We start from the raw sequence: 27,965 nt of genomic DNA, 5'->3' as shown, positions 1-27,965 counted from the left end.
TTAGCTTAAAAGGAGCCGGTCGGCCATTGTGACATAGTGAAATCTCTGCCTCTCAAATGCCTCTTTTGTAGATGATTCAGTAAGATGATCTTTGCAGTTCCACCCAATTCATTCATTTCATGGTTTCACTTGTTCAGGTACCTTCTACGATAAGTACTGAAAGTACTTAGACTGAGAATTAGAGTGTGCTTATCTGTATTTGGGCAACAGTATGGAACCTCATTTATTGATGAGTTTTCCCTAACAGAGGTTCATACCAACGTAGATAATTGTATCTACCACATGGAGACACAGGATGAGTGGCTGCCACATGCTGCTTAGGAGTGCAGACTAAACCGGAACCTTCCTTTACAAGGCAAACAACACACTGCATTATAAACGCATCAGGCTCGTTTATTCCTTAGAAAAATAGGAGAGTATGGACAACCAAGCTTTCAGTTTTTATGTCATCATGCATATGCATAAAAATACAACTATCTATATAAATGCCTCTGCTTAGAGAAGTTAGTCATGGAAAGCTATAATTTCTGCTCAAGTTACATAATATAAAAATACAAAGCGTATCTGCATTACAAGAAAATAATATCCTCAAACTCATTTAAAAATAGGATGTCCGCCACTTTTGCAGAAATTATTATGGATACAATATTACATTTGTCCTCATCCTCTTTCATTTCTTCCTAACACTTAAAATGTATGATTTGAATGTTTAGAATTTTGGATAAATCAGAATTTAATGTGATAGTCACAGATTTTTGTGACAAGACTACAATATTTATACATTTACATATAGCACAATGTAGTGGTCAAGTATTACTGATGGTAATTAACAAACTAGTACAGTAATAATAAAATCATCATTTTAACAATTTAAATGCTTTATGACAACATAAATTATACCCCAACATATAAAACTCATATTTACAGGTAACTTTAGAAAGAAAAATGTATTAATTTTTTTGATAATCAAAAGTAGCAATGAGATTTTTCTACATTATTTTCAGTCTCACTGTAGAAATGTTTTCATTGTCTAAATTTAATCAATGTGTTTGATTAAAGAAAACAATATATTAATACTAAAATTATACATATGGCATATTTATATATACAAGTTTCTGTTTACGTATCAACTAACCAAAACTCAGGTTGTAAACTAAAGACATTCACAAGGCAAACTGAAGACAAAAGTAGTGTTTTGTAACTCTAGTTAAAATACAAATAGATAATTCAACCTACTAGTTTTGTTAGTTGTTTCCTGGTCTCTTTTTCACGTTTCATTTTTAGTGTCTTTTTAGTGATGACATAAAATAATAATAGGATTCTCATTCTCATTCTCAGCACTGTTCCCGAAATTAAATGAGTTTGATGAGGTATTATCATTTTTCATTCCATTTTTCTACATTTACCTGGTGTAAAAACACTCCTAGCCATGTAGTTTTTCTTCTATGCTTCTAAGCCACTTGTTTTCACTCCCAAAATAGGGGCACACTAAATGAACCGGACCAAAATCAAGGTGAACTACGGCCCCCTATAAAATTACCATCATCTGAGATAAGAGTCGTCAAACGCGTTATGAGAAACCTAATCAAGGATTTGAAAATGAATATTGTTGTAAAGAGGCATTTCTCAGAGGTCACGGCATCATCTGCAACAGAAAGTTGACTGACTACCCTAGCAGGTGAGGAGAACACACACTGGCACTTCATGGGGTCAGAGCCGCAGCAAGGTCATTTACAGTACTTTGCACTTGATTCGCGTGGTCCGGAGCAAGAGGGGCGCTGGCGCCGTTTTCACACTGCGCATCTGCGTTTGGCGGCTCTACGTGAACCACCTGTTTCCCGGCTTCCGCTTCTTGGTGGTGAAGGCATCCCTCCACCTGCCCTTCGGGCTCCGCGGGCTCCGCGTCGGCCTGGACGTCCAGCTGCTGCATCAGCTCCTCCAGCTTCCGGGCCTTGCGGAGCTCGTTCTCCTGGATGATCGTACAGAGGTGCTCGGTCAGTTGCTCTTTAGTATCAGTCTTGCGCTGCAGGTCGAGCTTTGCCGCCACGTACTCGGCTTCGGCCCTGTCAAACCGCTTCCTGTAAGGACAGGGACAAAGATGGGTCCGTTGGTTAGTTCTCCACTGAGGAAGATCCTCAGAGGGCCGAGAAACAATAATGAAACTCCGAAATGGGAAAGCAATGTATAATGGAGATATGGATCTTAGCACTTTGCCAAATCGCGTCTGCGCGTTAGACAAACGAGGCCATTGTTGCTGAAACTTGTGCAATGTCCATATTTGGACTCTCCTGATAGAACCACATTTTTCTGCACTCACGTCCTATTTCCAACACTCTGCTTAAATGAAAGCGGGCCATGAGGGCTAATTCCGTGGTGTGCGAGCTCCAGAGGGGGCAGGGCCCTGATGTGCAGTGTTTGTCCATTTCTATAGCGTAAAGGCCGATTTCAGGCTATCAGGGTGGCGTCACTGAGCGCAGAATCGAGAAAAGATGAAAAAAATCTGCTCTCATGAACCACTGCAAGTTAGCGCTCACACACAGCTGGTTAAATGTGGGAGGTAAAACTGTAGGAGATGGAGAAAGTAGAACATCTGTCTCTCTTTCAATATGTATTGGGGTGACATTGGTTAATAATAACGTAAGTTTCGGGTACACATCTTTATAACACGACGTCTGTGCACTCTATTGTGTGCTCACCACCTGAAGTCTAGTCTGCTTTGACCCCATTTGCCCTCTTTGTCAGCCTTTTCCTCTGGCAGACGCCATTCTGTTTTATCTATGAGATTTTTTTTTTAATTTTGTTAGTTCGTTTGCTTGTTTTATATCCCACATATAAAACATGAGTGAAACCATAGTTTTTGTCCTTTCTGTCTGACTTATTTCACTTACATAATACTCTCAAGATCCATCCATATTGTCCCAAATGACAAAATTTCATTTTTTTTATGGCTGATAAGTATTCCATTGTATATATGTACATCTTTATCCAATCATCCATTGAAGGACACTTAGGTTGTTACCACGTCTTGGCTATTGTGAATAATGCAGCAGTGATCATAGGGGTTATACATATATTGGGTTGTCTGAAAAGTCATGACGTATTTTTTCTGTTTTTCGTTACAAAAATGTATCACAACTTTTCCTACAATCCAGTAGCTTTACGAATAAATATTTTCAAATTTTGGGAAAAGGGATTACTGGGTCATATGGTAGCTCTATTCTTAATTTTTTGAGAAACTCTATACTGTTTTTCACAGTGGCTGTACCAGTTTACACTCCCACCAGCAGTGTATGAGGGTTCCTTTTTCTCCACAACCTCTCCAACACTTGGGATTTCTTGTTTTGTTGATAATAGCCATTCTAACATGTGTGAGGTGGTATCTCATAGTGGTTTTGATTTGCATTTCCCTGATGATTAGTGATGGTGTGCATCTTTTCATATATCTGCTGCCCATCTGTATGTCTTCCTCAGAAAAGTGTCTATTCAGATCCTGTGCCCAATTTTTATAATCAGATTGTTTTTGTTGTTGTTGAGAAATCTGTATCTCTTGATTAATGGATTAGAACAGGAGAAAAGTTCTAGTGGAGGATATGGACAGTGGTTGGGAGAAGATGATAAACAGGACAGAGCACACCCAGCCAATGACACAGGGTGGGGCGAGAAGTAAAAATCAAGCAGAACAGAAAGCTTCGAGATAGGCTTATCGGGCGTTTCTCACCCTTGGCACTACCGGCAACTTGAACCATATAATTCTTTGTTGTGGGGTGCTCTCCTGTACATTGTAGGATGCGTAGCATCACTGGCTTTCTCCCACTAGTTGCCAGTAGCACCCTCTACTAGTGAAAGCCAAAAACGTCTCCAGAACATTGCCCAATGTCTCCAAAGGGGCTAAAACGTCCCATTTGAGAATTCCTAGGTTAAGCTGCTCTCACCCTCTCCACTCTGCAGCAACAGACTCCTGTTAGACTCTCATCAGGAAATTTTATATATTTATAGATACATAAACTTCATAGGTAGGCAGTGCAGTCATTCTGGAAGTAGGGCAATTCTACCGGTAAAGTCACTCTGCGGGATCCCGTTTTCCCCTTTGGCATTAGGTTGATACAAAAAGGAAAATTATCATGTATTGGTTTCTTCTCTTTTGCCTTTTCTATATAATTATTGCATTTCTTTCTGCCATGAAAAGCGTTTGATCTCCACTTAGCAATGAATTATTCCTTTAATTACCACTAACAGTTGTGAAGGCCATGCTGCCTTACCTGTTGTGACTGGCTACACAACTCGATGTAAGAAGGAATCTCTAGTACTTGTGTGATAGCAAGGAAATATAGTGAAAAATTGGATTAAAAGGACCCGCCTTTGCTGTGTATTGTGTGTATACATGTTTTGGTCAAGGCTTTTTCTTGGATGTAAAGAACAGATACCCAGTCACAGTGGCTCAGGTAAACGGTGTTTTTTTTTGTGGGTAAAGAGGCAATGTCACAGGCATCTAAGGCTGTCTATCCTCTTCAATGCTCAGAAACCACGGATTCTCTCATTTTGGCTTTCCTAACATACTCACAGCCCAATATGGGCCACCAGCTGTGGCTCTACATGAAATTCACTCCACCCAACTTCTTAAGAGTTCCAATTCCAAAATTCTACAGGAGGACCTGGGTTGGTTTGGCTTGACTCCTGTCAGTTTACACAGAGCTCCCAGGGCCAGGCCATGCTATGAACCCGTTTAGCCTGTGGACTAAGTGTTCTGAAGCTGACAGCTCATCTTTGTTCTAAACAGGGGTGCCTTGGGGTCAGCACCATGAGTACAAAACACAGCCAGGTTCCTATGAAAGGAAGCGATTGGGGAACAGGCAAGCGGGGACCAAAACTCAGTGTAGTAACACCGGGTGGTTTCTTCAATTGAGTCTTGGTTTATCTGTAAAATGGTGAAAGAACAGTACTTCATCAGAGTGTTAAGGATTAAATAGTATAAGTAGGGCAAGGGTCTAGTCCAGTGCCTGGTAGACACTCAAGAAACTCTCTTCCAGAGCACCAGAATCAAAAAGCATTGTTAATACATCACTAAACATGTATCTAAAATTAAAATTATGGAACATTTAAGGACCTGGTGTTTATACTTAAAAACTCTTATATAATGTTCATTTAACGTATTTTTTTTTCTTTTTCTTTTTTTACTGTCATCTAGTAAATATAAGAATGCAAAAACAAGCCGTTTTTCAGTTACTCCCTATGTTATATAAAAGAGTTATTCTCAGCTCTTTTGGATATCTAGGGCCCTTACTTCCACACTTTGTAACATATCCTATTTATGAATGTTCTTGCATTAATCTTGAGAGGTCTGACAACATTCTCTATAGGTTCCTTCCCCCCACTCAAACCTCCCTTCTCTGCACGTCCCCCCTCCGCCAGTCAAAGTCAGTTAGTAAAGATTTACGGATTGGGCTCATGAATGCTGAATTGAAATTAAAATGTGCAAACAGGTCCCTAGGTTTCCATTGATCTTTCATCCTGGACAAATCACTGAAGATTCTGCATTTTGTTTATTTATTTAAAGTCCTTCTGGCCAGAAACATGCATATATATTCTAGTACAGAGTGATTTATGTTGAAAATATTAATTTCACAAACTGCACTACGAACGAGACTGGGAGTCAGGTGGCTGCACCAAATCAGAGAGGGGTGACATACTTTGGAACAGAATAATAAGAGCATTATATGTAACACAGGAAGACCAACTGAACTGAAATGCAGTTATAGAATTGTTTTGTTATTTTAAAGGGACATTGATGAATGTGATTGAAAGGATTTTAGAAACTGTCTCTCGATTTTGGTGTCCCTGAAATTTTTTAAAAGCTCATTCATTAACCCTTAGCATGCCATTAGGATCCACAGACCCACTGTTAGTTTTTCAGTTCCTTTTTTGGGCAATTCTAACTATTAGGTTGTCAGAAAAGTCAAGAAGTATTTTTTCTGTTTTTCGTTGCAAAAATGGGTCATGACTTTTCTGACAACCCAATATTTGTAAGGGTCAACATATCATGACTTTTTTTTTTTATCTTTTCTTAGAAGGCTTCCAGAGAACGAAGAGAAAATTTACTTATATTTTAAAAAACTGAATAAAACTAACCATAATTTGCAATTATTATTAATATATAGGTCCACTGGATCTTTTTATAAATTTAAGATACATTATGGGATCATTGAGATATTATTTTTCCTACATATTGAAACAATTTGCCACTTCATCACCCTAGGAATTATTTCCTCGTTATTCATCAAATATTCCCATTTATGCTAAAAAAATTAAAATAAGAAGAAAAAGATGGAATGACCTAAAAGGATGATGCTATAATGAAATATATCATCATCATTTAGTTTCCTTACTGCGTTGTCTAAAGTATTACATCACCTTTCAAGAAAGTATAAGACTGGAAACAGCATATTTGTAATCTGCTCTCAACTTTCACTGAATGCAGTTAAAGAATTAATACTTTTTGTTTTCCGCCCATGATGGCAAAGTAGAGAAAACTGACAGATGAAGACATTTCGCAGTTATTAGACAAATCAAAAGACAAATTTGTGGTAGGCTAAAAAATAACCCCCCGGAACCTGTGAATATTACCTTATCTGGCAAAAGATGTGATTAAGCTACAGATTTTGAGAGAAGTTTATTCTAGATTTTCCAATTGGGCTCTAAATGCAATCACATGTATCCTTTTAAGAAAGTGGCAGAGGACGTTTTGAGAGAGATGAGGAGGAAGCATCGTGAGGATGGAGGCACAGAGGTGAGTGTGCAGCCAAAAGCCAGGGACCCCTCCCGCCACCAGAAGCCAGGAAAGGCAAAGAATAGGTTCTTCCTGAGGGTTTCTGTAGGAACAGTGACCTGCCGACACCCTGATTTCAGACTTGGGCTTCCAGAAATTAAATTTCTGTTATTGGAAGCCACCCAGTTTGTGGTGGTTTGTTACGGCCGTCCTAGGACACCAACTCAAATGCCGACACACAGTGTGGAGTCTAGGTAAGTGAAACTGGTCATAAGTGAAATCTCAAGAGTACGGAGTCTTCAGAAAAACACATCCCAGATAAAGTTCCTCAAACCCAAGGATCAATGAGTGAAAACTGTATTTCTGAGGATAAAACTAAAATAGGTTATTTTCACAGCATTAATTTCAAAAGCAGGAACTTAATCACACAATATTTTACAAGTGTCTGGACCGTCCTGTGTTGCTGAAAGGATGTAACTGCATTCTTTCAGCGTGTATAATTTTTGGAGTCAAATGTTCCTTGATACAAAGAGGTTTGCTATGCTTACATTCTCATAAAAACTTTAATAAAGTGGTTTTCCACAATCCCTTTTATTCTTACTTTTGTAACTTATTCGTAAAATGACTGAACATATTTATGTACATATGTATGTGCATGTGTGTGGGGGAGTGTCTATTAAACATAGATGGCAAATGGTGATAATCGGTTTTTCTGGTAGATTGAGGGTTAAAGAAATGTCCTACACGCAGCCACTCTCAGTTTTACAAGCTGGTCTGCACAGCACATGGCAGCGTTGTCACTGTGGCTGTGAACAGCGGCAGCCCCGGCAGCAGCCCCTTGAGTTGGCTCACTCAAAGTGCTGGTCTCCTCGGAGATGTCGGCCCTGACACTGCTCTACAGAAGCCAACTGTAAAGCAATCTCTGGCCTGTTCAGTCTCCAAGAAACTTTTGTGGACACAGCACTGGACCAGGCACTATAGAACTACATTATTTTTATTAAAAAACAAAACCAAAAATCAAGGACATCTCCCAAAGAAACTGACTGCCTTGGGGATTATTTTCCAGTAGAAATCTAAGACCATAATATTATATCACCAATCTGTAATTTGTCAATAACCACAGATACAAATTTAGAAAATACTGTCTTAAACTTATGCCTAAATAAGATACAAACCCTGGTTTTAGTCACGTTTGTCTACGTGATTTTTAGAAATAGCCTCACATATACAGTTTCACATATAACTATGTCAAAATCAGTACCATGAGAAATGACCATTTTTAGCTTGTTAAGAGATATAAAAAATTACAATGTAAAATTTTTTTACCATATAAAAATTTACTAAAATATCACTAAAAATATATATTATGGGATGTCTTCTCCTTTAACCAGTAATCCCACCTTCTTTGTGGTTCTCTGAAGGCTGAAACTATGACATTTTTTACATAATGTTCACTGTACAAAGGCATCCTTCTCCAGCCTCCTCTAGGACAAAATGAAAACATAATCAGATGATTTTTCTGTTGAGGTATCCAGAATAATCTTAATTATTCATATAAAGGGTTATAAAGACACAAAAATGTCCCTCTGGCAATCTTAAGTTCCAGAGAATAAAATGTGCTAAATATCTAGGCTTAGTTTAATCTTAATAAAATCTTGGTCACCTCTTTAATGACCTTAGTAGTAGAAATCTGGAACCTCCAGTTATCAGCTACTGATGGCATTAATTTAGGCAGTTAATTAATAAAGGCAACCCATTAAGTCTAATAGCATCTGGTCAAACAGCTATTACAAAAATCACAAGGACACAACCACAAGCCTCTTTCTTAAACAATAAACAGTGAATGAAAAACCACAATCAAGCATTTCCGCTTTATTAAATTGTTCTATAAATGTTCTGATGCTGTGGTCTACCCTGGACTAATGAGGCATTCTGATTGATTTTAGTGTTACAGAGAAAGATGCAAAACTGAGTCATTAACACAGCATACCCTCGTGAAAAAAGACAAACCAGGATGATTAAAGCAATGTTGAAAGGACTGAAAACCCTGAAATTGGACTTAAAGTTTTGCCTTTGTATCTGTTTGCGAAGTTCATGTAATTCTTTACATGTGTTAGTTCATTTTAAAAATACTCCATGATGATTTTTTTCTCTTAAAAAATGCCTATGGTTCAACCCTAGGAAACACATGATAGTAAACCATTTTATACAGAATATAATCAAAAAGAAAAAAACCAAACCAAAACAAAAAACACTTCAAGCTTTTAAGACTGAGTAGTATTTTCCTTAAAATACTCATAGGCTTAAAAAAAAAACAAAACTAGATCTTCTTTCTTTGATGAAAACTGAAAAGAGAACTAAGGACAATCTCAATCCAAATTTCGTAATAGAAAGAGCACAACCTTGGTGTAGAATACGAATAGTTTTAGGGCAAGTCATTCAGCTATTTAGAGTCCCAAACAGTAAAGACTAAGATGTAACTAAATAACGCAAGAACTACTCTACCAGAACCCTGAACGAGGTTAATGGGTAGGGCTAAGGAAAGGAAGGCTTCCAGAAGAGGCGACATACTTTAGTACAAAACAGGAAAAAACACAGTGCATAATGGGGTTGTTATGAGGCTTACATGATGATATATGGAAAAGCTCCTGGCCCAGCTAGCAATAATCATTAATTAACTGGGACTCACTGAGCATGTGAATAGTCTAGACTGGCCTGATCGATCCGGTTCCTGAGGATCCCAATGTCAGCCGACACCATGTCATCCAAAGCCTGCAACTCCTTCTGGATACGCTTTAGTTTCATGGTCTCTGCCTGAGTTCTTTTAGATCTAGAAAATCAGGAACATGAGTGGGAAAATAAAAACATTTTAAAATCATATGTCCATATACAACAGAAGTGAAAAAAGCAGCTACTGTACATATGGTTATAATGTATAATGTTTAAAAACTAGAAAAAGACAGAAACATTGAAATACATCAAATGCTGCTAACATGTTGGTATTATCTCTAAGACTGCATTTATGCCTCTTTCCTTTATTACTCCACATTTTCTATGAGTATATATGATTTTCAAATACAAGGGAAAAAGATGAAAAAATATATCAATAAATAGTCCACGTATAGGTCTATATTTGTTCCACAAGGACAAGAGTAAGCAATAAAAGAATGTATCTGTATTTTCTTTACACTTGGAACATTGAACACAACTTTTCAAATCTTTACCCTTAAATTCTTCTTGCTAAGCCCATTTTCATTTGTCTGATACCTAAGGGACACCAAGAACAGAAGCGTGATTTAAACACCATTTCATTATACATCTAAAAACATCTATTTGGTTTTAACTTTCTTAGGACTCATTTCCCCAAACTTTAATTGCTTCGATTCCTGTTCTTCAGGCAAAACTACAGGTCCTCCAAATTTCTCTTTCTGGGGCTCAAACCCAAGTCCTCATCACTCTCAAGTACATTATATACTTCAGAAACAGAATAAACAAAGACAGAAGCCAACCTTTAATCATCATTTCGCTCATTTCAAAATTTCACACACATTCTCACAGAAGAATAAAACTCACACATAAAACCACTACATTGCAACTTACATTTTCCCAATTTCTACTCCACTTATACATTTACCCTTGCTTTCTGCCTATAAAAGTTAACAGTGTGATTCTTTTACTTCAAGTACTATACTTCAGTGTCTTATTAATAACCTAATCAACTTATAGTTCCTTACATTTCTGTCTGTGTCAGTGGTTTCTTAAATCAAAAGCATGCAGAGCAAACCAAGTACTAAATTTTTTTGTAAAATCTTTTTGTAAAATCCCCAGTAAACAGCCACCCTACCCTCTTTCAAATTGAAGATTACTAAAGTGCTTTCCAATAATCACTTTTCAATAATCATGGCTTTTTTTTTTTTCTGGAAACATAAGTTCAGTAAGTTGCATATTTCCTATGTTTTGTGCAAGATCAAGGTATACCAGTAGGAGAAAAAAACATCATTTTCAAATGCACACTATATCCCTTTGGCAGATAAAATCTGTATTACTCTTATACCCACCTGCCTTTCTCTCCATCCCTATTCCTTCCCCTCCCTGACACACGTGGGCTTCAATCAATAATTGTTTGGCCAGACTTTTCTAGATATTTAACACTTTGTAAGCGGGCATTTTTCTCTATACCTGAGTTAACTCGTCTGCGCTTTGGTATAAAAAGCGCTATGACGAGTTTACTCATTTCCCGCAAACAATGTGTTAAAAGAAAATGCCACTGAATACTTGCTTGTATTTATTATAGTTCTGGCTGTTCTCAGTCATTGCTTTATTAACTAAACTTGGTTTCCTCAGGCCACAGCACATTAGAAACTACAAACTAAAAGAGCAGAAAGAATGGGTGGGAATGGGAAAAGTGGCTCAAAAGCGAATGTTGCTGTTCCAGGGCAGGACAGTGCAGTAAAGGAAAAGGGATCGCTGACACACTGACACTGGGACATGACAAAAACTGAACTGCACACTGTATGGGACAGTGCTCATGACCATGACCGAGTCATCAATAAGAGGTTAAATTATATCCTGTATCTTCTATCAGTGAAGGCAAGGGAAATTATTTAAGAAAACTGTCCATAGGAAACACAATTAAGATTTGTGGGAGTACAAGTTACTTATGTGGGCTAATCTTACTCCTCTACTTCAGATGCTAACGGCCTCCTGACGTCAAAATTAAAACCTGCATTTGTTGCTAATTTACTTATACAGATAGCTATTGACTGTTCCCTCATGAATGTGTAGATGGTCAAAGCTGAAAATACTGACACTGATCCTTAAGTTTTAATCACACCTGTATTCATAAATTTGTTATGATCTATGCATAAAAAGTCCTTCTTGATAAATTAACACTGGACTTTCAGCATCATTTATAAAGCATAATTTGTTTAGTTAGCCTTAAAAAATGGTTGTAGAGAAAAATGTCAGTTTATTGGAACAGACATGGGAAAATAAATGTGAAACACGACAGAGCCGACTGTGGCTTACAAACCTCTCCTGGTTCAGGTGTCTCACCTTTCGGCAATAGCTTTAGCCAAAAGAGCTTTCTTACGTTTATTTTTCTCTTCCATTAGCCGTTGTTCTTGTTGGAGGACTTCCCAACGAGATTTTTCTTGCCTAGGGAGAAAAAAAAAAAGTGTAAAAATGAGTTTCTGAAACCCCAGCCCATACATTACCAGTCTCTCAGTCCCCTACATATAAAATTTAATCAGCCAGATTATGTATATATTCTTTCAAAAGTCCTCTTAAAAAGAACCCATCTGCAGCTCATTATTTTGTTCTAATAGGAACAAAGACTATGATTTGAAGTAAAGAAGGCTTACATAAATTGGCCCTTTGAAATCCATTATATGTATATAATCTAGGAACCCACACACTGGAAGCCAGAATAGTGGCATTTTTTAGGAGTACAAAGAAACTTGTGTAAGTTAATTATTATATGCCAATGGAGAGTAAAATAAATAGGTCTGTAGCTAATGTCATGTTATATATTTCAGAGGTTTTTTTTTTTAAATCATTTTAATGATTTAATCATTAAATCACTTTACATTCCACATTCTTGGGCACATGGAACATATTTATAATAGCTGTTTAAATATTCTTTGCCTGATAATTCCCATGATTTGTGGGCCTGTTTCTTTTGATAATTTTCTTCCTGGTTATGTATCACAATTTCCTGCTTCTTTCTATGCCTAGAATTTTTTTGCAGATTGAATATGCATTTATTTAAAAAATTATTAAAATTTTTTTTTTCTGTTACAGTTGACATACAATATTACTATATCAGTTTCAGGTATAAAACCTAGTGATTAGTCATTTATATAACTTAAAGTCATCATCCTGATAAGTCTAGTACCCATCTGACATCATAGTTTTTACAATATTATTGACTATATTCCCTAGGCTGTACTTTAACCTTGTGACTATTTTTATAACTGCCAATTTGTACTTCTTAATCCCGTCACCTTTTTCGCCCATCTCCCCAACCTTCCTCCCATCTGGTAACCAGCAATTTGTCCTCTGTATATATGAGTTTGTTTCTGTTTTGTTTGTTCATTTATTTTGTTTAGATTCCACATATAAATGAAACCATATGTTATTTGTCTTTGTCTGACTTATTTCACTTAGCATAATACCCTCTAGGTCTATCCATGTTTTTGCAAATGGCAAGATCATTCTTTTTATGGCTGAGTAGTATTCCATTGTATATATGTACCATTCTTTTTAATCCATTTGACTATCAATCGATACTTATCTTGGCTTTCATATCTTGGCTATTGTAAATAATGTTGCAATAAACACGGGTACATAGATCTTTTTGAATTAGTGTTTTGGATTTCTTCGGATAAGTACCCCGAAGTGAAATTGCTGGGTCATAAGGTAGTTCTATTTTTAATTTTTGAGGCAACTCCATACTGTTTTCCACAGTGGTGGCACCAGTTTGCAATCCCAACAGCGCATGAGGGTTCCCTTTTCTCCACATCCTTGCCAACATTTGTTGTTTGTTGATTTATTGATGATGGCCATTCTGACAGGTGTGAGGTGATATCTCATTGTGGTTTTAATTTGCATTTCTCTGCTGATTAGTGATGTTGAGTGTCTTTTTATATGTGTGTTGCCCCATCTGTATGTCCTCTTTGGAGAAATGTCTATTCAGGTCCTCTGCCCATTTTTTAATTTGATTGTTTTTTGTTTGTAAAGTTGTATGAGTTCCTTACATATTTTAGATATTAACTCCTTCTTGGATGTATCATTGGTAAATACCTTCTCCCATTCAGGTTGTCTTTTCATTTTGTTCATGTTTTCCTTCGTTGTCAAAAACTTTTTAGTTTAATGTAGTCCAATTTTTTTTGGAGACATAGCCAAAAATATATTACAAAGAATGATGTCAAATAGTTTGCTCCTTATGTTTTCTTCTAGGAGTTTTATGGTTTCAGGTCTTACATTTAAGTTTTTAATCCATTTTGAGTTTATTCTTGTATATGGTGTAATAAAGTGATCCAGTTTCATTCTTTTGCATGTACCTGTTTTCCCAACACCATTTATTGAAGAGATTTTTTTTTCCCATTGTATATTCTTTCCCTCCTTTGTCATCATTAATTAACCATATAGGCGTGGGTTTATTTCTGAGCTTTCTATTCTGTTCCATTGATCTATGTGCCTGTTTTTATGCCATTACCACGCTGTTTTGATTGCTGTGGCCTTGTATTGTTTGATATCAGGTACAGTGATACCTCCAACTCTGTTCTTTCTCAAGATTGCTTTGGCTATTCAGTTTCATATAAATTTTAGAGTTATTTGTGCAAGTTGTGTGAAAAATGTCTTTGGTATTTTGATAGGGATTGCATTGAATCTGTAGATTGCTTTGGGTAGTATGGACATTTAAATGATGTTAATTCTTCCTATCTATGAGCACAGTATATTCTGCCATTTATTTGTATCTTCTTCAGTTTCTGTCTTCAATGTATTAATGTTTTCTGAGTATAGGTCCTTTACCTCCTTGGTTAAATTTATTCCTACTCATTTTATTCTTTTTGATGCAATTGCAAATGGGATTGTTTCCTTAGCTTCTTTTTCTGGTGGTTTGTTATTGGTGTATGAAAATGCAACCAATTTCAGAATATTAATTTTGTATCCCGTTACTTCATTGAATTCATTATTTCTAATCATTGTGTGTATGTGTGTGTGAAATCTTTAGGGTTCTCTCTATATAGTATCTTGTCATCTCCAAATGACAAATTTACTTTTTCTTTTCCAATTTGTATGCCTTTTCTTTTTCTTGTCTGATTGCTGTGGCTAGGACTTCCAATACTATGTTGAATAAAATTGGTAAAAGTGGACATCCTTGCCGTATTCCTGATCTTAAAGAAAATGCTTTCAGCTTTTCATCATTTGAGTATACTGGTTGTGGGTTTGTCATATATGGTCTTTACTATGTTGAGGTATGTTCCCTATATCCACACTTTGCTGACAGATTTTATTATAAATGGATTTTGGATTGTGTCACATGCTCTTTCGGCGTCTATTGATATTATTGATGAATTTTATCTTTCATTTTGTTTATGTGGTGTATCACATTAATTGCTTTGTGGATACAGAACCAATCTTGCATCCCAGGAATAAATTCCACTTGATCATAGTGTATAATCTTTTTAATTGCTTAATTATGTTTGCTAATAACTTGTTTAGGATTTTTACACCTATGTTATCAGGGATATTGGCCTATAATTCCTTTTTTGTAGTGTCTTTGATTTTGGTATCAGGGTAATGCTGGCCTCGTAAAATTAGTTTGAGGGCCTTCCCTTCTCTTCAACTTTATGGAACAGTTTGAGAAAGATAGGTATTAAATCTTCTTTGAATGTTGGTAAAATTCACCTGTGAAGCCATCTGGTCCAGGGCTTTTGTTTGGAGTTTTTAAATTATTGATTCAATTTTGTTAGCAGTTATCTGTTCAGATTTTGTTTCTTCCTGATTTGGCCTTGGAAGGTTGTATATTTCTAGGAATTTATCCATTTCTTCCAGAATGTCCAATTTGTTGGTATGTAACTGTTCTTAGTATTTCCTCATGAACCAGCTCTTGGTTTTATTGATCTTTTCAATTGTGTTTTAGATTCTATTTCATTTATTTCTGCTCTGATCTTTATTATTTCTTTCCCTTTCTTCACATTGGGCTTTTTTTTTCTTCCAGTTTCTTTATGTGTGGCATTAGATTGTTTGAGATTTTTCTTGTTTCTTGAAGTAGACTTGTACTGCTATAAATTTCCCTCTTGGAACTGATTTCCCTGTGTCCCATAGGTTTGTTTTGGATCATTGTGTTTTCATTTGTCTCAAGGTTCCTCGATTTCCCCCTTGACCTGTTAACCCATTCACTATTTAGTGGCATACTGTTTAGCCTCCATGCGTTTGTGTTTTCTTCTTGTAGTTGATTTCTAGTTTCTCACCATTGTGATCAGAGAAGATGCTTGGTATGGTTTCAATCTTCTTAAATTTATTGAGACTTGTTTTGTAACCTAACATGTGGTCTATCCTGGAAAATGTTCCATATGCATTTGAAAAGAATGTATATTCTGCTTCTTTGGGACGAAATGTCCTAAAAATATCAATGAAGTCCATCTGGCCTAATGTGTCATTTAAGGCCACTGTTGCCTTGGTGATTTTCCATCTGGCTGATCTGTCCATTGGTTTCAATGGAGTGTTAAAGTTCACTATTATGACTGTATTCCTGTCGGTCTCTCTCTTTATGTCCATCAGTGTTTGCTTTATATATTTAGATGCTCTTACATTGGTTGTATAGATGTTTATGTAAGTAATGTCCTCTTGTTGGATTGATCTATTTATCATTATGAAATGTCTTTGTTTCTTGTTATAGCCCTAGTCATTTTTTTTTTGAGATTTTATTGGGGAATTGGGGGAAGGGGAACAGACAAGTTGCTGTCCTTTTGTTCTTCAGTCTAGTTGTGGAGGACGTCGCTTCACTGGCCCATGTTGGTATTATCATTGTGCTCTTCCCAAGAGAGGCAGTCGCTCGCCAGCCATTGGACGGCCACTTACGGCAGCTCATACCGGCTGCTGGCCAGCCCCACTGCAGCCTATGCCATCACCGGTGACTCATGGTAGCCTAGCTCCAGGTCGAGCTGCTGTTCACCATCTTAGCTGTAGAGGGCGCAGTGTCACTGGCCCTCATGTGGGATCAGAACCAGGGCCCTACTGCTCAGAGCTGGTGTCCCAAGTCAACTCCTAACCAATGCGCCACTCAGCCGGACCCAGCCCTAGTCTTAATATCTATTTCATATGATACAAGTATTGCTACCTGAGCCTTTTATTTTGTTTCCATTTGCATGAAATATTTTTCTGTCACTTTACTTTCATCTTTGTGTGTCTTGCTATCTGAAGTGGGTCTTTTGTAGTTATTAGCATGTGTATGGGTCTTGTTCTTTAATCGATTCACCCACTGTTATGTCTTCTGAGTGGAATATTCAGTCCATTTACATTTAAAATAATTATTAATAGGTATGTAGTTATTGCCATTTTTATGGTCTTCTGATATTTTCTGTAGTTCTTTGTTCCTTTCTTATTCTCTCTCTCTCTCTTCTCTTGCATGTTGATGATGTTCTATAGTGTTGTGCTTGTGTTCCTTTCTCTTTATTTCCTGTATATCTCTTGTAAGATTTTGGTGTGTGGTTAACATCTGCTTCATATATACAGCTATGTTTACAGCAGTCTATTTTAAGTTGATGGTCACTTAAGTTCAAACACATTCTAAAATCACTACCATTTTTACTACCCCTTCCATGTTTATGTTTTTGTCATTCTTTTTTACTTTTTGTGTATCCCTTGATTTACTGTTGTAATTACACAATTTTCCTACTTTTGCCTTTTAATCTTTGCACATGCTTTACCGTTGGTTCATCCACTGATTTTACTAAGTGATTACACTCGTCAGTGAGAATTTTGTTTATTCCTATATTTCTTATTCATATTTTTAATCTTTTCTTCTTAGAGGTCCCTTTAACATTTCTTGTAATACTGGTTTAGCGGTGCTAAACTCCCTTAGCATTTTCTTGTCTGGAAAATTCTTCAATTCTAAATGATAGCTCTGCTGGGTAATCTTTGTTGTAGGTCTTTACTTTTCATCACTTTGAATATTTCATGCCAATCCCTTCTGGCTTGCAAAGTTTCTGTTGAGAAATCAGCTGATAGTCTTAGGGGTGCTGCCTCGTACATAACTAATTGCTTTTCTCTTGCTCATTTTAAGATTCTGCCTGTAATCTTTGGCATTTTAATTATGATGTATCTTGGTGTGGGCCTGTTTGGGTTAATCTTGCTTGGGACTCTTCATACTTTCTAGACTTGTATGTCTATTTCCTTTGCCAGGTTAGTAAAGTTTTCAGTCATTATTCTTCAAATAGGTTCTCAAGCCCTTGCTGTCACTCTTCTCCTGGTGATGATGCAAAAGTTGGTATACTTCATGTTGTCCCAAGAACCCTTAAATTGTATTAATTTTTTTCTGTTTTGCTGTTGCGATTTGGTGTTTTCTGCTACCTTGTTTTCCAGATTGCTGATTCAATCCTCTGCTTCATCTAATCTGCTGTTGATTCCCTCTAATGTATTCTTCATTTCAGTTATTGTATTCTTCATTTCTGAATGCTTTTTTTTATGGTTTCTATTTCTTTGTTGATGTTCTCACTGAGTTAATCTATTTTAACCTAAGTTCATTGAACGTCCTTATAAACCAGTGTTTTGAACTCAGTATCTGGTAGATTGCTTGTCTTCATTTCTAAGTTCTCTTTCTGGAGTTTTCTCCTAATCTTCCACTTGGACTATGTTTTTTTGTTTTTGTTTTTGTCTCATTTTGGCTGCCTCCGTGTGTTTGTTTGTATGTGTTAGGCAGACCTGTTACATCTTCCAGTCTTGGCAAAGTGGCTTTATGCAGTAGGTGTCCTGTGTGGCCCAGTGTTGCGGTGTTCCTGTTCAGTTGAGCTAGGTGCTCCAGAGATCTCCTTTTTATGGGCTGAGTGTGCCCTCCTATTGTAGCTGAGCCTTGATTGCTGTTGACACTTCAGTGGGTGGGATTGACCCTCATGCTGAGAGGGCTGACTGTTCTACAGTGCAGATGCTGTTATGCGGTGGCTGGTCCCCTAGAACAGGAGTCTCTTTAGCAGGGCTCTGGTGTCAGTTGAGTATGCCCTACAGGTGTGTCATTTGTGGAGTTGGTTGGGTGGTGCTCCAGTGTGGTCTGAAGTTGGTCACCGGGTATGTTGGTTGTGGCGCCTCTTTGCAGGTTTCTGTTGCAGGCCAAGATCAGCTTCCATTTGTGCCCGGCTTGGGGCCACCTAGTGTGAGCTACCAAGTGATCTGAAGTTGGTTGACACTTGTGCTGGGCTTGGAGGAGTTGGGGCAAGGCCAAGCTGTGAACTGAGGCCAGCTGCCAAAAGTGCCAGGCTTGGGACCCTTTCTCTGGTGGGCACCACGCTTTGAGCTGAGGCCAGCCACTACTTGTGCTGCGCTTGTGGCGGCTTAAAGCTATGTTCTAAGCCAACACTGGCTGCAGCATATGCCAGGCTTGGGGCCACTTAGCAAGTGGTACAGGGCACACCAAGGCCAGTCGCTGCTTGTTTGGGGTTTGTGGACTTTGAGAGATTTCAGCAAAGTCTGCAGCACAAGTTGAAGCCAGCCAATTGCGTGAAAAAGCTCCTGGAAGCGGCTTGGCCAGGTGTGCGAGTTGGGTGGGGGTAGGGTCTCAGGGATTCACCAGGGAGGGGTGAAGGATGTTAGGTTAATTGAGAGTTCGCATTTGGTGCCCGCTTGCACCTGCTGGCTGGGTGAAGGTAGGCCTCAACAAAGGAGCAATGGTGCCCGCCAGTACCTCCATTCCTGGAGAGAGCTGCTCTGACCCCTGCCCCTCCAACCCTTCCCCTGAAACTAGTCAGTTCAGTTCCTCCCCATTTGTCCTTGGTGCTTTTTGAGCTGCTACCCCTGCTAGCTTAGAGCAAGTGAGTCTGTGAGTGAGTCCATGTGTGGGGTCCTTAAGAGGAACATCTGGGACCCCAGCAGCCCTCTGTCTCACTCACATGCAATCCCCGCTGGTTCCACAGCCAGAAGTTATGGGGACTCCTCTTCCCAACATTGGTGCCCTGGGCTGGGGAGCCAGGTGTGGGGCCGGCAGTCCTCGCTCCTCAGGGGGGACCTCTGCAGCTGAGATAGCCCTCCTAATCTTAATCACCACACCATGGGTGTGGAACATGTCCATTCAGTGTCTCTGGCCCTCCTAACAGTCTCAACATGGTTTCTTTATATCCTTTGTTACAGGACTTCTGTTCAGCTAGTCATCAGGTAGTTCTCAATGATGGCTGTTGTACAGTTCAGTTGCAATTTTGATGTGGTCATAGGAGGAAACGAGCAGTGTTTACCTGCTCTGCCATCTTGACTGGAAGTGACTCCAGAGTTTTCTATAAGGAAAGCCTCCACCATGTAACACCCTTAGGACAATAATCAATGTTTAGTTCATTTTCTTTCTGTTTGCTCATTTCTTTCCAAATCTTAAACATTTTTAAACAGGTTGAAACATTAAGACTTGAATACTGGGTTAAAAAAAAACTTCAAAGATCTGAAAACATGAATTGTCTTCCAATCTGTCCAATTCTGAAACAAGTATATTAAAAATTTCCCATAAATTCCCGAACTTGATGTCAACCCAAATTCAACAAGGCAATGACAAAGCTATTTGTTCCCATTATTGTTATTTCTTACAGCCATTATATCAAACATATTTATTTTCAGACATAGTAACCACTTCCAAAATTATTCCTTTCTCTCTATTCCTGCAGCTTCCAACTTAGTGCTGGCACTGGCCCTTTCTCATTTTTACTATTGCGGGCATCTTCTCACCAGATACCTTAGTTCCAATTCACCCAGGGCCGTATCCCAAATGGTCTGCAACACTAACAGCTGAATTTTCTCTAACTATTGTATTTTGATCACAACATCTCTCCTTCAGAGGCCTTGGTGGTATACGACTGCATCAGGGAACTCACTAGGGAAGAATCCTCTGCTTCCGAGCCCTTCTTCACTTTCCTATTTCTTTACTATTCTCTTGCCTATCCTTTGCCTCTTCCAGAGAAGTGAGACATCATCTCTGAGCATTCTCTGGGCTACAGCTTTCCATTCCTGTTCTTATAGCCTCAGAATTTCTCCTTTTTAACAACAGTTCCTGAGATTACATTTCTTCTATGAAAAATTTCCCCAGTACCTAAAAACAGAATAATTTTCCTTATGATATTCAATCTAAATTGGCCTGCTCGATTCAAACCCACCCCCCACCTGACTCAGGGCTTTGTTGGTAAACTACATTTAAAGTACACTTAACGACATTTAAATGCACTTGTTCAATCTTGGTCTCATAATTCATGTGGCTTTCTATCTCCTGTCAAAATTATTTGCTGGTTATAAACCCCTGGTGAGTAGGAAAAAGTTCAAACTCAAAAGTACAGAATCTAGATCAGCAGAGATTGGAAAAATATCTGATTAGAAAAAAACCCAAGATACTTTGAAAAACAAATACTCGGAAAATGGAAAATAGAAACAAATGCCATCCTTTCTTCCCTATGACCAATATAGTAGGAAACAAATAAGAGTAGATATTAAAACATAAGCCATAGTGTAAAAAATTCTGATTATATGAATTTATAAGTCATAGAATGGCAATTTCCATAAGAATGTGGCTAAACTAAATTCTGGAGGCGTTTTCAAATACAAACAAATTAAATAAAGAATAAAGAAAAATCTAAATATGCAACTAAATTATTTAACTAGTCCCTTCGATTTCCTACATTCTTTCCTTTGACTATCTCTATATGTCTCTTCACAAGTACCCACTTTGGGCCAATCGAGATGTAGTCTAGAAGCTGAAGAATGGGTTCATTTAGGGAGGAGTACTGTGCATTAAGAAACGCCTCTGGTGGTGTAAAGAGCACAGACTTTGAATTCGGAAAGACTTTTATATGAAACCCATCTCTGCTACTTCTTAGCTGCATATTTGCTTTGGGAATATAATAGCTTTTCTGAGTCCAAGATAGCTCATCTGTAAAGTGAAAATAATGAACATGCATTATAAGGCTGTTGTAAAGACTAAATGACATAAACATATAAAATATCTAACACTGACTGGCTTATAACGTATTTAGGTGGTAGTTATTTTTCAACAATTTATGTATCACATTTCTTAGAATATAAAACAGAAAAAAGTGTTAAAACTATATTTCTTCAAAGCCCAAAAGGAATAAAAGGTAAAATGGAAAAAAGTCTCATGGATATACAGACTTACTAACAATTCCACTTTCTTTTTCTCCAATTTGCAATCTGGCTTTGGAGGTGGGACCTCAGCATTTTTGTGACCATCATGGGAATTTTCAAGTTCCAGTTCCCTTGGTTGACTTTCAATACCCTGTGGTTTTCCATCACCAATAGGAGAGGTAGGTGTAAGAGAACTAGGAGGACTAGGGGTAGAAAAATTTGGCTTCTGAGTATTAAAGCTCTGTTTTGGTGCAGACAGCAGCTGCTCTGGAGGTAATGAGGTTGATCCATCTTGAAGTCCAAGTTTTTGGCTTTGCTCTTGGAGGGCTTTTTCTCGCTGAAGTTGTTGTCGACTTTTTTTCATAGGGAGACGCCACTTTGGTTCAAATGGATCTATATAAAAAAGAAAATGAAGGAAAATTCCTTTGTGTGTACAGCAAATAATTATAATTTCTCTAAGGAAATACAGGAGTAGCATTAAACTTTGATAAAAATTCTACAGGGTTCCCCCTCCCTTCTCTAGCTTAAAAGCCCAGGGTAGAACAGCCATCTTCCTGTAGAGTTTCAATAGTTTTTCAACCATACTGTTAATATTTAACAAAAACTGTCCTAGCTCTCAATTTATCTTCGAGGAAGTCCATTTGTCTGTGAGTTAGGCCTTAGGATACAAAGTACGGTTTCTTTTTCGACTTAATTTGATAATTATCAACAAAATCAACTAATCTGATCAAGCTAGGTAGACAAATGAATTCTCTCCTATGTCTTAAATTTGATTTACAGTTGTGTCTGCTCTCCTGAAATAAAATGGTTGTTGAGTTTTCAAATGGGCTTCACCTTTCTTAAATCTTCACAAATCTTAGGGCAATTTGATACATAGGTAGATGCTATACACAAAGTATAGCTGAAAGAGGTTTCTTATTTCTAGGAATGTTGATTTATCCTAAATTGTTTTCTTTTATCCCAGAACAGTCCAAGGTTGTGTTCCCAAAGTCCAGTTAGCCTTTAATCAATGTTATGCAAGCTAACTTCAACAGCAGCCTGAGTAAAGCAATAGAAAAAGATAAAACAACTCAGAGCAATTTTTTATAAAAAGCATTATAAACTAAATAATAATACTTCTATTACACTTTTTGTATTGTCCATGCCAGTGTTTACCTCCAGGACAGACAACTGGAGAATCTAACTCACATTCAGACTATATTTAATAAGATCTATAAATGACAGACAGTCTTTACAAAATGCCTGGGAAATTAAATTATAAGTCCTTGTAAATAAACTCAAATAGGGCTTTTAAATCTACATATTGACCTTTGAAGCAACAAAAGCTTATTAAATTTCCCAAAGGAAAGGTAAAAGCTCTGGAGTCATAGTTCTAGAGTTGCTTTTATCCAGCTCAGCAACCTTGGGTACGTTAATTGATTATACCATATCTCAGTTTCTTCACCTCTCAAATGGGTTGAAAATTACCTGCTCTACTTAACTCATGGATTTGGTGTAAAGATTAAATGAGACATGTAAAGAAAATATTTTCAAAAGATAGATGTACTATCAAAAGTAGAATGTTATTATTGTTAACCTTAGCCAGAAACACAAAGTAGCTTCCTGTATCTTGCAACAAGAACTTATTCTTGGCTATGTATCTTTATTCACACCATCAGAAAATGTCATTAAGCCTGCTTACCTCCCAGTTACACTCATTAACTGACTTATTAATAGTGCCTCTCAAATTCTCTACTGCAGCTTCCATTTTATTTTACATTTTCACAGAACCTATCTATGAGATTTATAATGCTATTTTTTAAAATCCCAAACAATAAACATACCAGGCCACTTAAAAATAAAACATACGACCAAAAAGCTCCTGGAAATAATAAGCCACCATAGCAAGATTGCAAAATATAATACTAATGTAATACAAAAGTCAATAATTTTCCTATGTTCTAGCAATGAACAAGTGGAATCTGAAATTAAAAACACAATACCATTTACATTAGCACTCAAAACGAAAAAAAAGACCCTTAGGTATAAAACTTACAAAATATGTACAAGATCTATATGAGGAAAACTACGAAACTTTGATGAATAAAATCAAGGAACTAAATAAATGGAGAAATAGTCCATGTTCACGGGTAGGAAGACTCAATACTGTCAAGACGTCAGTTATCACAACTTGATCTATAGATTCACTGCAATCCTGATCAAAATCCCAGCAAGTTATTTTGTGGATATTGACAAAACAATTCTCAAAGTGTATATGGAGGGGCAAAAGACCCAGAATAACCAACACGATATTGAAGAACAAAGGTGGAGGACTTTGTGAAAGTATTTGACTTTGAGACTTACTATTATATATAAAGCTACAGTTATCAAGACAGTAGGTGTTAGTGAAAGACTAGACAAATAGATCAGTGGAACACAGCAGAGCCCAGAAAGAGGCCCACATAAATATAGTCAACTCATCTTTGACAAACAAGCGAAGGCAATAAAATGGAGCAAAGTCTTTTCAACAAATGGTCCTAGAACAGCTGGACATCGCATGCAAAAAAATGAACCCAGACACAGACCTTAAACCCTTCACAAACATTAACTCAAAATACAGCATAGACCTAAACGCAAAACCAAAACAATAAAACTGCTAGACAACAACGCAGGTGAAAACCGAGATGGCTTTGGGTATGGCGATGACTTTTTAGATATAACAGCAAAGGCACTATCCATGAAGGAGATTACTGTTAAGCTAGATTTCATTAAAACTTAAAACTTCTGCTCAGCAAAAGACATTGCCAAGGGCATGAGATGGCAGCTCACACACTGGGAGAAAATGATATGCAAGATACATCTGATAAAGGACTTTTTAATTTCTCTCAATCAAATAGGTATGAAGTAGTATCTCACTGTGCTCTTGGTCTGCAATTCTCTGCTTATTGACGGTGATAAGCATCTCTTCATATTTCCTTTTCTAAGACATATCTATTCATGTCTTTCGTCAATTTTTCTTTTGGCTTGTTTGTATCTTTTCATATATCAGCAACAACTGGAAAACATAATCGAAGCATTGTAGCTGCATTGCTTTTTCATTTCCATTTTTTTCATTATGAAATAAATCATATATCAACTAACATGTATGTTTCACACACACAAATCCAACCCGTATGGGTTATTAAAAAAAACCAAAACCACAGTTTAACAAATAAAACATGACTCATAGACATAACTGCTGTTTAAGGATAGAACATTACTCCCTTTTTTGGAATACACAAGATAACTGTATTTCCTGTCCTCCAAGTCATATGATTTGCTTTTATTAAGTGAAATGTTAGTAGGAGTGACACCTGTCATTCACTGATGGAAGCATTTTATTTCTAATGCTCAATTCTCTATCTTCTTCTCCTGCCATGGTTAACTCCTATATGATGGCACCAAAGCATGGTGTGGAGTGAACTATGTGGAGTCGAGTCACCTGCCAACCCATGTTAGACATAAAGCTAGAGTGAAAATTAAATCTTTATTAAACAATTGATATTTTAGGGCCATTTGTTACTGCAGCTTAAACTTGGCTTAACCTGATCTCATAATTACCACTACCTTTGAAATTCTCTATGTATTTGTCCCTCCTTGATCATATTCCCCTCGCCTCCCCCACCATCCTGAATTTTGTATATTATTCCATCCCCTTGATTTTCTTCATAGATTTCCTATATTACTAAAAGAATACACCTGCTTTGTATGGTTTTGACCATCTATAAATGGTATCGGACTGTATAGATTCTTCTGTAATTTGCTCTTTTCATTTATGCAAACACATTATTTATGAAATTTATACATGTTAATGGATGTGGCTACAGTTCAAATATCCCCACCAGCTGTATAGTAGCCTACTGGATAATTATACCACAATTTATTTATCCACTACCTTGTTATTGAACACTTGGTTTATTTCCAGCTTTTTAATATTATAAACAAGAGTGTTAAGAACATGCTTGGCCTTAACCAATGCAAATATGGGTTTCTCTAGAATATTGCTGCTCTTGCTTTTGCTGGTAACCAACTCCATTTTCACAGATTAATTATATTTTTACGGTTGGAGAACAGCTGGAAGGAGCCTTAAAGATTGAAGATCCAGTTCTTTCAGTTTTACAAAGGAGAAATCCAAGGCAAAAAGATTTAGAGGCAGAGCTGGGAGATCTACATGCCAACCACTGTGTTCGGTTCTGAGTATACAAGGATGCGGAGATGTTTTCTCTGTCCTCAAGGTGACCATAGGCTAGTGAGTTGGCTAATATGCTCTAATATCTGGCTCTGAAATGATAGGCCTTGAAATTAAAGTCCTTCCACCCTGCCCCCATCCCAAAGAGCAGATATTTACAAGTATATTTCTACATAATGAATCTATTAATTTAGACTTCTATGTGAAGTCTTCTTTCCCCGGCAAACTCACTTCTGCTAACACGTAATCTCTGTGATATCTTCCCAAGCTCCACCCAAGCCCCAGCACAGTGGGGTTCCTGCTAGCTTGGTGGCAAGTTCTTGTATAATATCTATCTATCATCACATTATACTATAGTTTGTCTCCTTGCTAGGCTAGAAACTCTTTGAAGGTGGGGGTGATGCCTTGCTCCTTTTAGCATCCCTACTGCAAAAGCTGATACCTGTAACTTCAGGTCAGAACAGAAACAGGAGTACTTATACTCTGTACATTTGAATAAGTGAATAGATGTTGAAAACACAGAGCAAGGGAATTGCAGAATATCAAGCTAGATAGAGTCAGGTAGTTACACAGTGTAGTATAACTTCTACGATATCATTTTTAAAGGTCTCTGAACCAGTCAAAACTTCCTCAATCTATACAATCTACACTGGCCCTATGTTACTAATTTACTTCTCTTTCCACTTGTCAGCCCTAGGTTATTCTTAAATCTGTGCTGAAAACGCACAGGCCTACCTGAGCAACGTCCAATTTTCTCACAAACTCTAATAAAAGGCATGGGAGGGTTTATTTAAATGTCTCCCAAGGTAAAGTGTGTAAGTTAGAGTACCAAGAGTGGTGTAAACTCACAGTAGCGGTGTGCGCTTCCAGGGTCACCATACAGAATGTTACGAAATTTCAAGCACAAACAAAGCATAGTTTCTACCACCACGAGTTTCTCACCAAGTATCAGCAAATTTAATGCCTTCATTAAAAGCTAAAACAGCACAAGTCCATTTCAATGATCACTTTATAAAGCCTGAGAAGGAAGCACAAAATTTTGGCTTATACCTATGCAGTGTACACGCCCCCTAAGTACACATTTCACATCTAACCTCTCAAATGCCTCTTTCGTTTGCTGACTCTCACGAGTTGGAAAGAACTGCAAAAATCATCTGGCAGCCAGAAGTGAATGCAAGACTTGATACATACTATGAAAAGCACCGACGTTTTGCGTTGGAGACCCCTCTGCTTCCCTTTTCCCAGCCGTTGTCTGCTGCTATAAATTCATCACAGCTCTAACATGGTGTGTGCCTCTCCTTCCTCTGCCCTGACCCCATCCCTCCAACCACTGATCTATGCAGCAATCCTATAGGACAGCCAGGCTGCAGGGTCACTTCCTCTCCAAGTCCCACTCCTGTCACAGGAAAAAGCCCAATCTTTCAATGGATTCCTGAATTCTCTTTCCTAAAAGTAGATTCCAGCCTCCCCCACACTCCCTAGGCCCGCCCCTTCCACTATGGCTCCAGTACCATCCATCCACCTCTGGGGCCCCCTCAAGCCTGTCCTCCCACTCACAGCTCCATCCCTTCTCTCACACACACACACACACACACACACACACACACACACACACACACACACACACACACACACACACACACACACACACACACACACCCCTTCCCTGCCCCTTTCCCATCAAAAGCTGCAGCCCCGCCCCCTCCCCGTAACAGACACACGCATTAAACCTCTGCAGGCACGTCCCGTTACCTTTATTCTGCTTTAGTCGCCTCAGCTCCTCCTCAGAGAAGCCAGCCCAACCCCGCGCCATCCGCCCCGGGCTGCCAGCACCCCTAGAACACCCAAACCTCAGAACTCCGACTGCCAGCACGACTGCCCAGGCACATCCGGGTTCTTCCCCGGCAGCGGCAGACCAGCCAATCAGCGCGACGAGCTTTGACACGAGGCCCCCTCTTCCTCGCCGCAGGGTCCTGCTCCCTCCGAGGCTGCCTCCGGTTGTGCCGGACAAACTACCTGCGGAAATCTCGGCCACGCAGGCGCTCATTCTCTCCTGACCTGGCTCTGCTCCCTCTTTTGTCTCCTATGCTCCTGGGGTTCATTGCGTCGGGAGATGAGGGGAGAAACGGAGAGGGTGGGGATCAAGGTGGAGACAAACAGGCA

The 27,965-nt window shown here is 38.1% G+C and overlaps 1 protein-coding gene across 8 annotated transcripts; it reads right to left on the bottom strand.

The window, feature by feature from the left end:
• Positions 1-375: 375 nt before the first annotated feature.
• On the bottom strand, positions 376-27,946 carry GORAB (golgin, RAB6 interacting). 8 transcript variants are annotated; one of them, XM_019647722.1, is made up of 7 exons: positions 27,555-27,644; positions 24,491-24,629; positions 21,631-21,988; positions 11,819-11,920; positions 9,453-9,593; positions 8,164-8,247; positions 376-2,078 (listed from the first exon to the last, which is right to left on the bottom strand). In XM_019647722.1, the coding sequence occupies exons 2-7, from the start codon at positions 24,534-24,536 to the stop codon at positions 1,703-1,705; spliced, it is 1,107 nt and encodes a 368-aa protein (XP_019503267.1). In that variant the 5' UTR covers positions 24,537-24,629; positions 27,555-27,644; the 3' UTR covers positions 376-1,702. The 8 variants fall into 8 exon arrangements, with proteins under 8 accessions (XP_019503267.1, XP_019503249.1, XP_019503256.1 ...); XM_019647704.1 differs by lacking the exon at positions 24,491-24,629 and having other exon boundaries at positions 27,555-27,946; XM_019647711.1 differs by lacking the exons at positions 8,164-8,247; positions 24,491-24,629 and having other exon boundaries at positions 27,555-27,938.
• Between the last annotated feature and the right edge of the window lie 19 nt (positions 27,947-27,965).

Source organism: Hipposideros armiger, unplaced genomic scaffold (genome assembly GCF_001890085.2).
Source record: "Hipposideros armiger isolate ML-2016 unplaced genomic scaffold, ASM189008v1 scaffold_6, whole genome shotgun sequence".
NCBI classification, from domain to species: Eukaryota; Metazoa; Chordata; class Mammalia; order Chiroptera; family Hipposideridae; genus Hipposideros; species Hipposideros armiger.
This window is presented reverse-complemented; position numbering and strand designations above follow the sequence as displayed.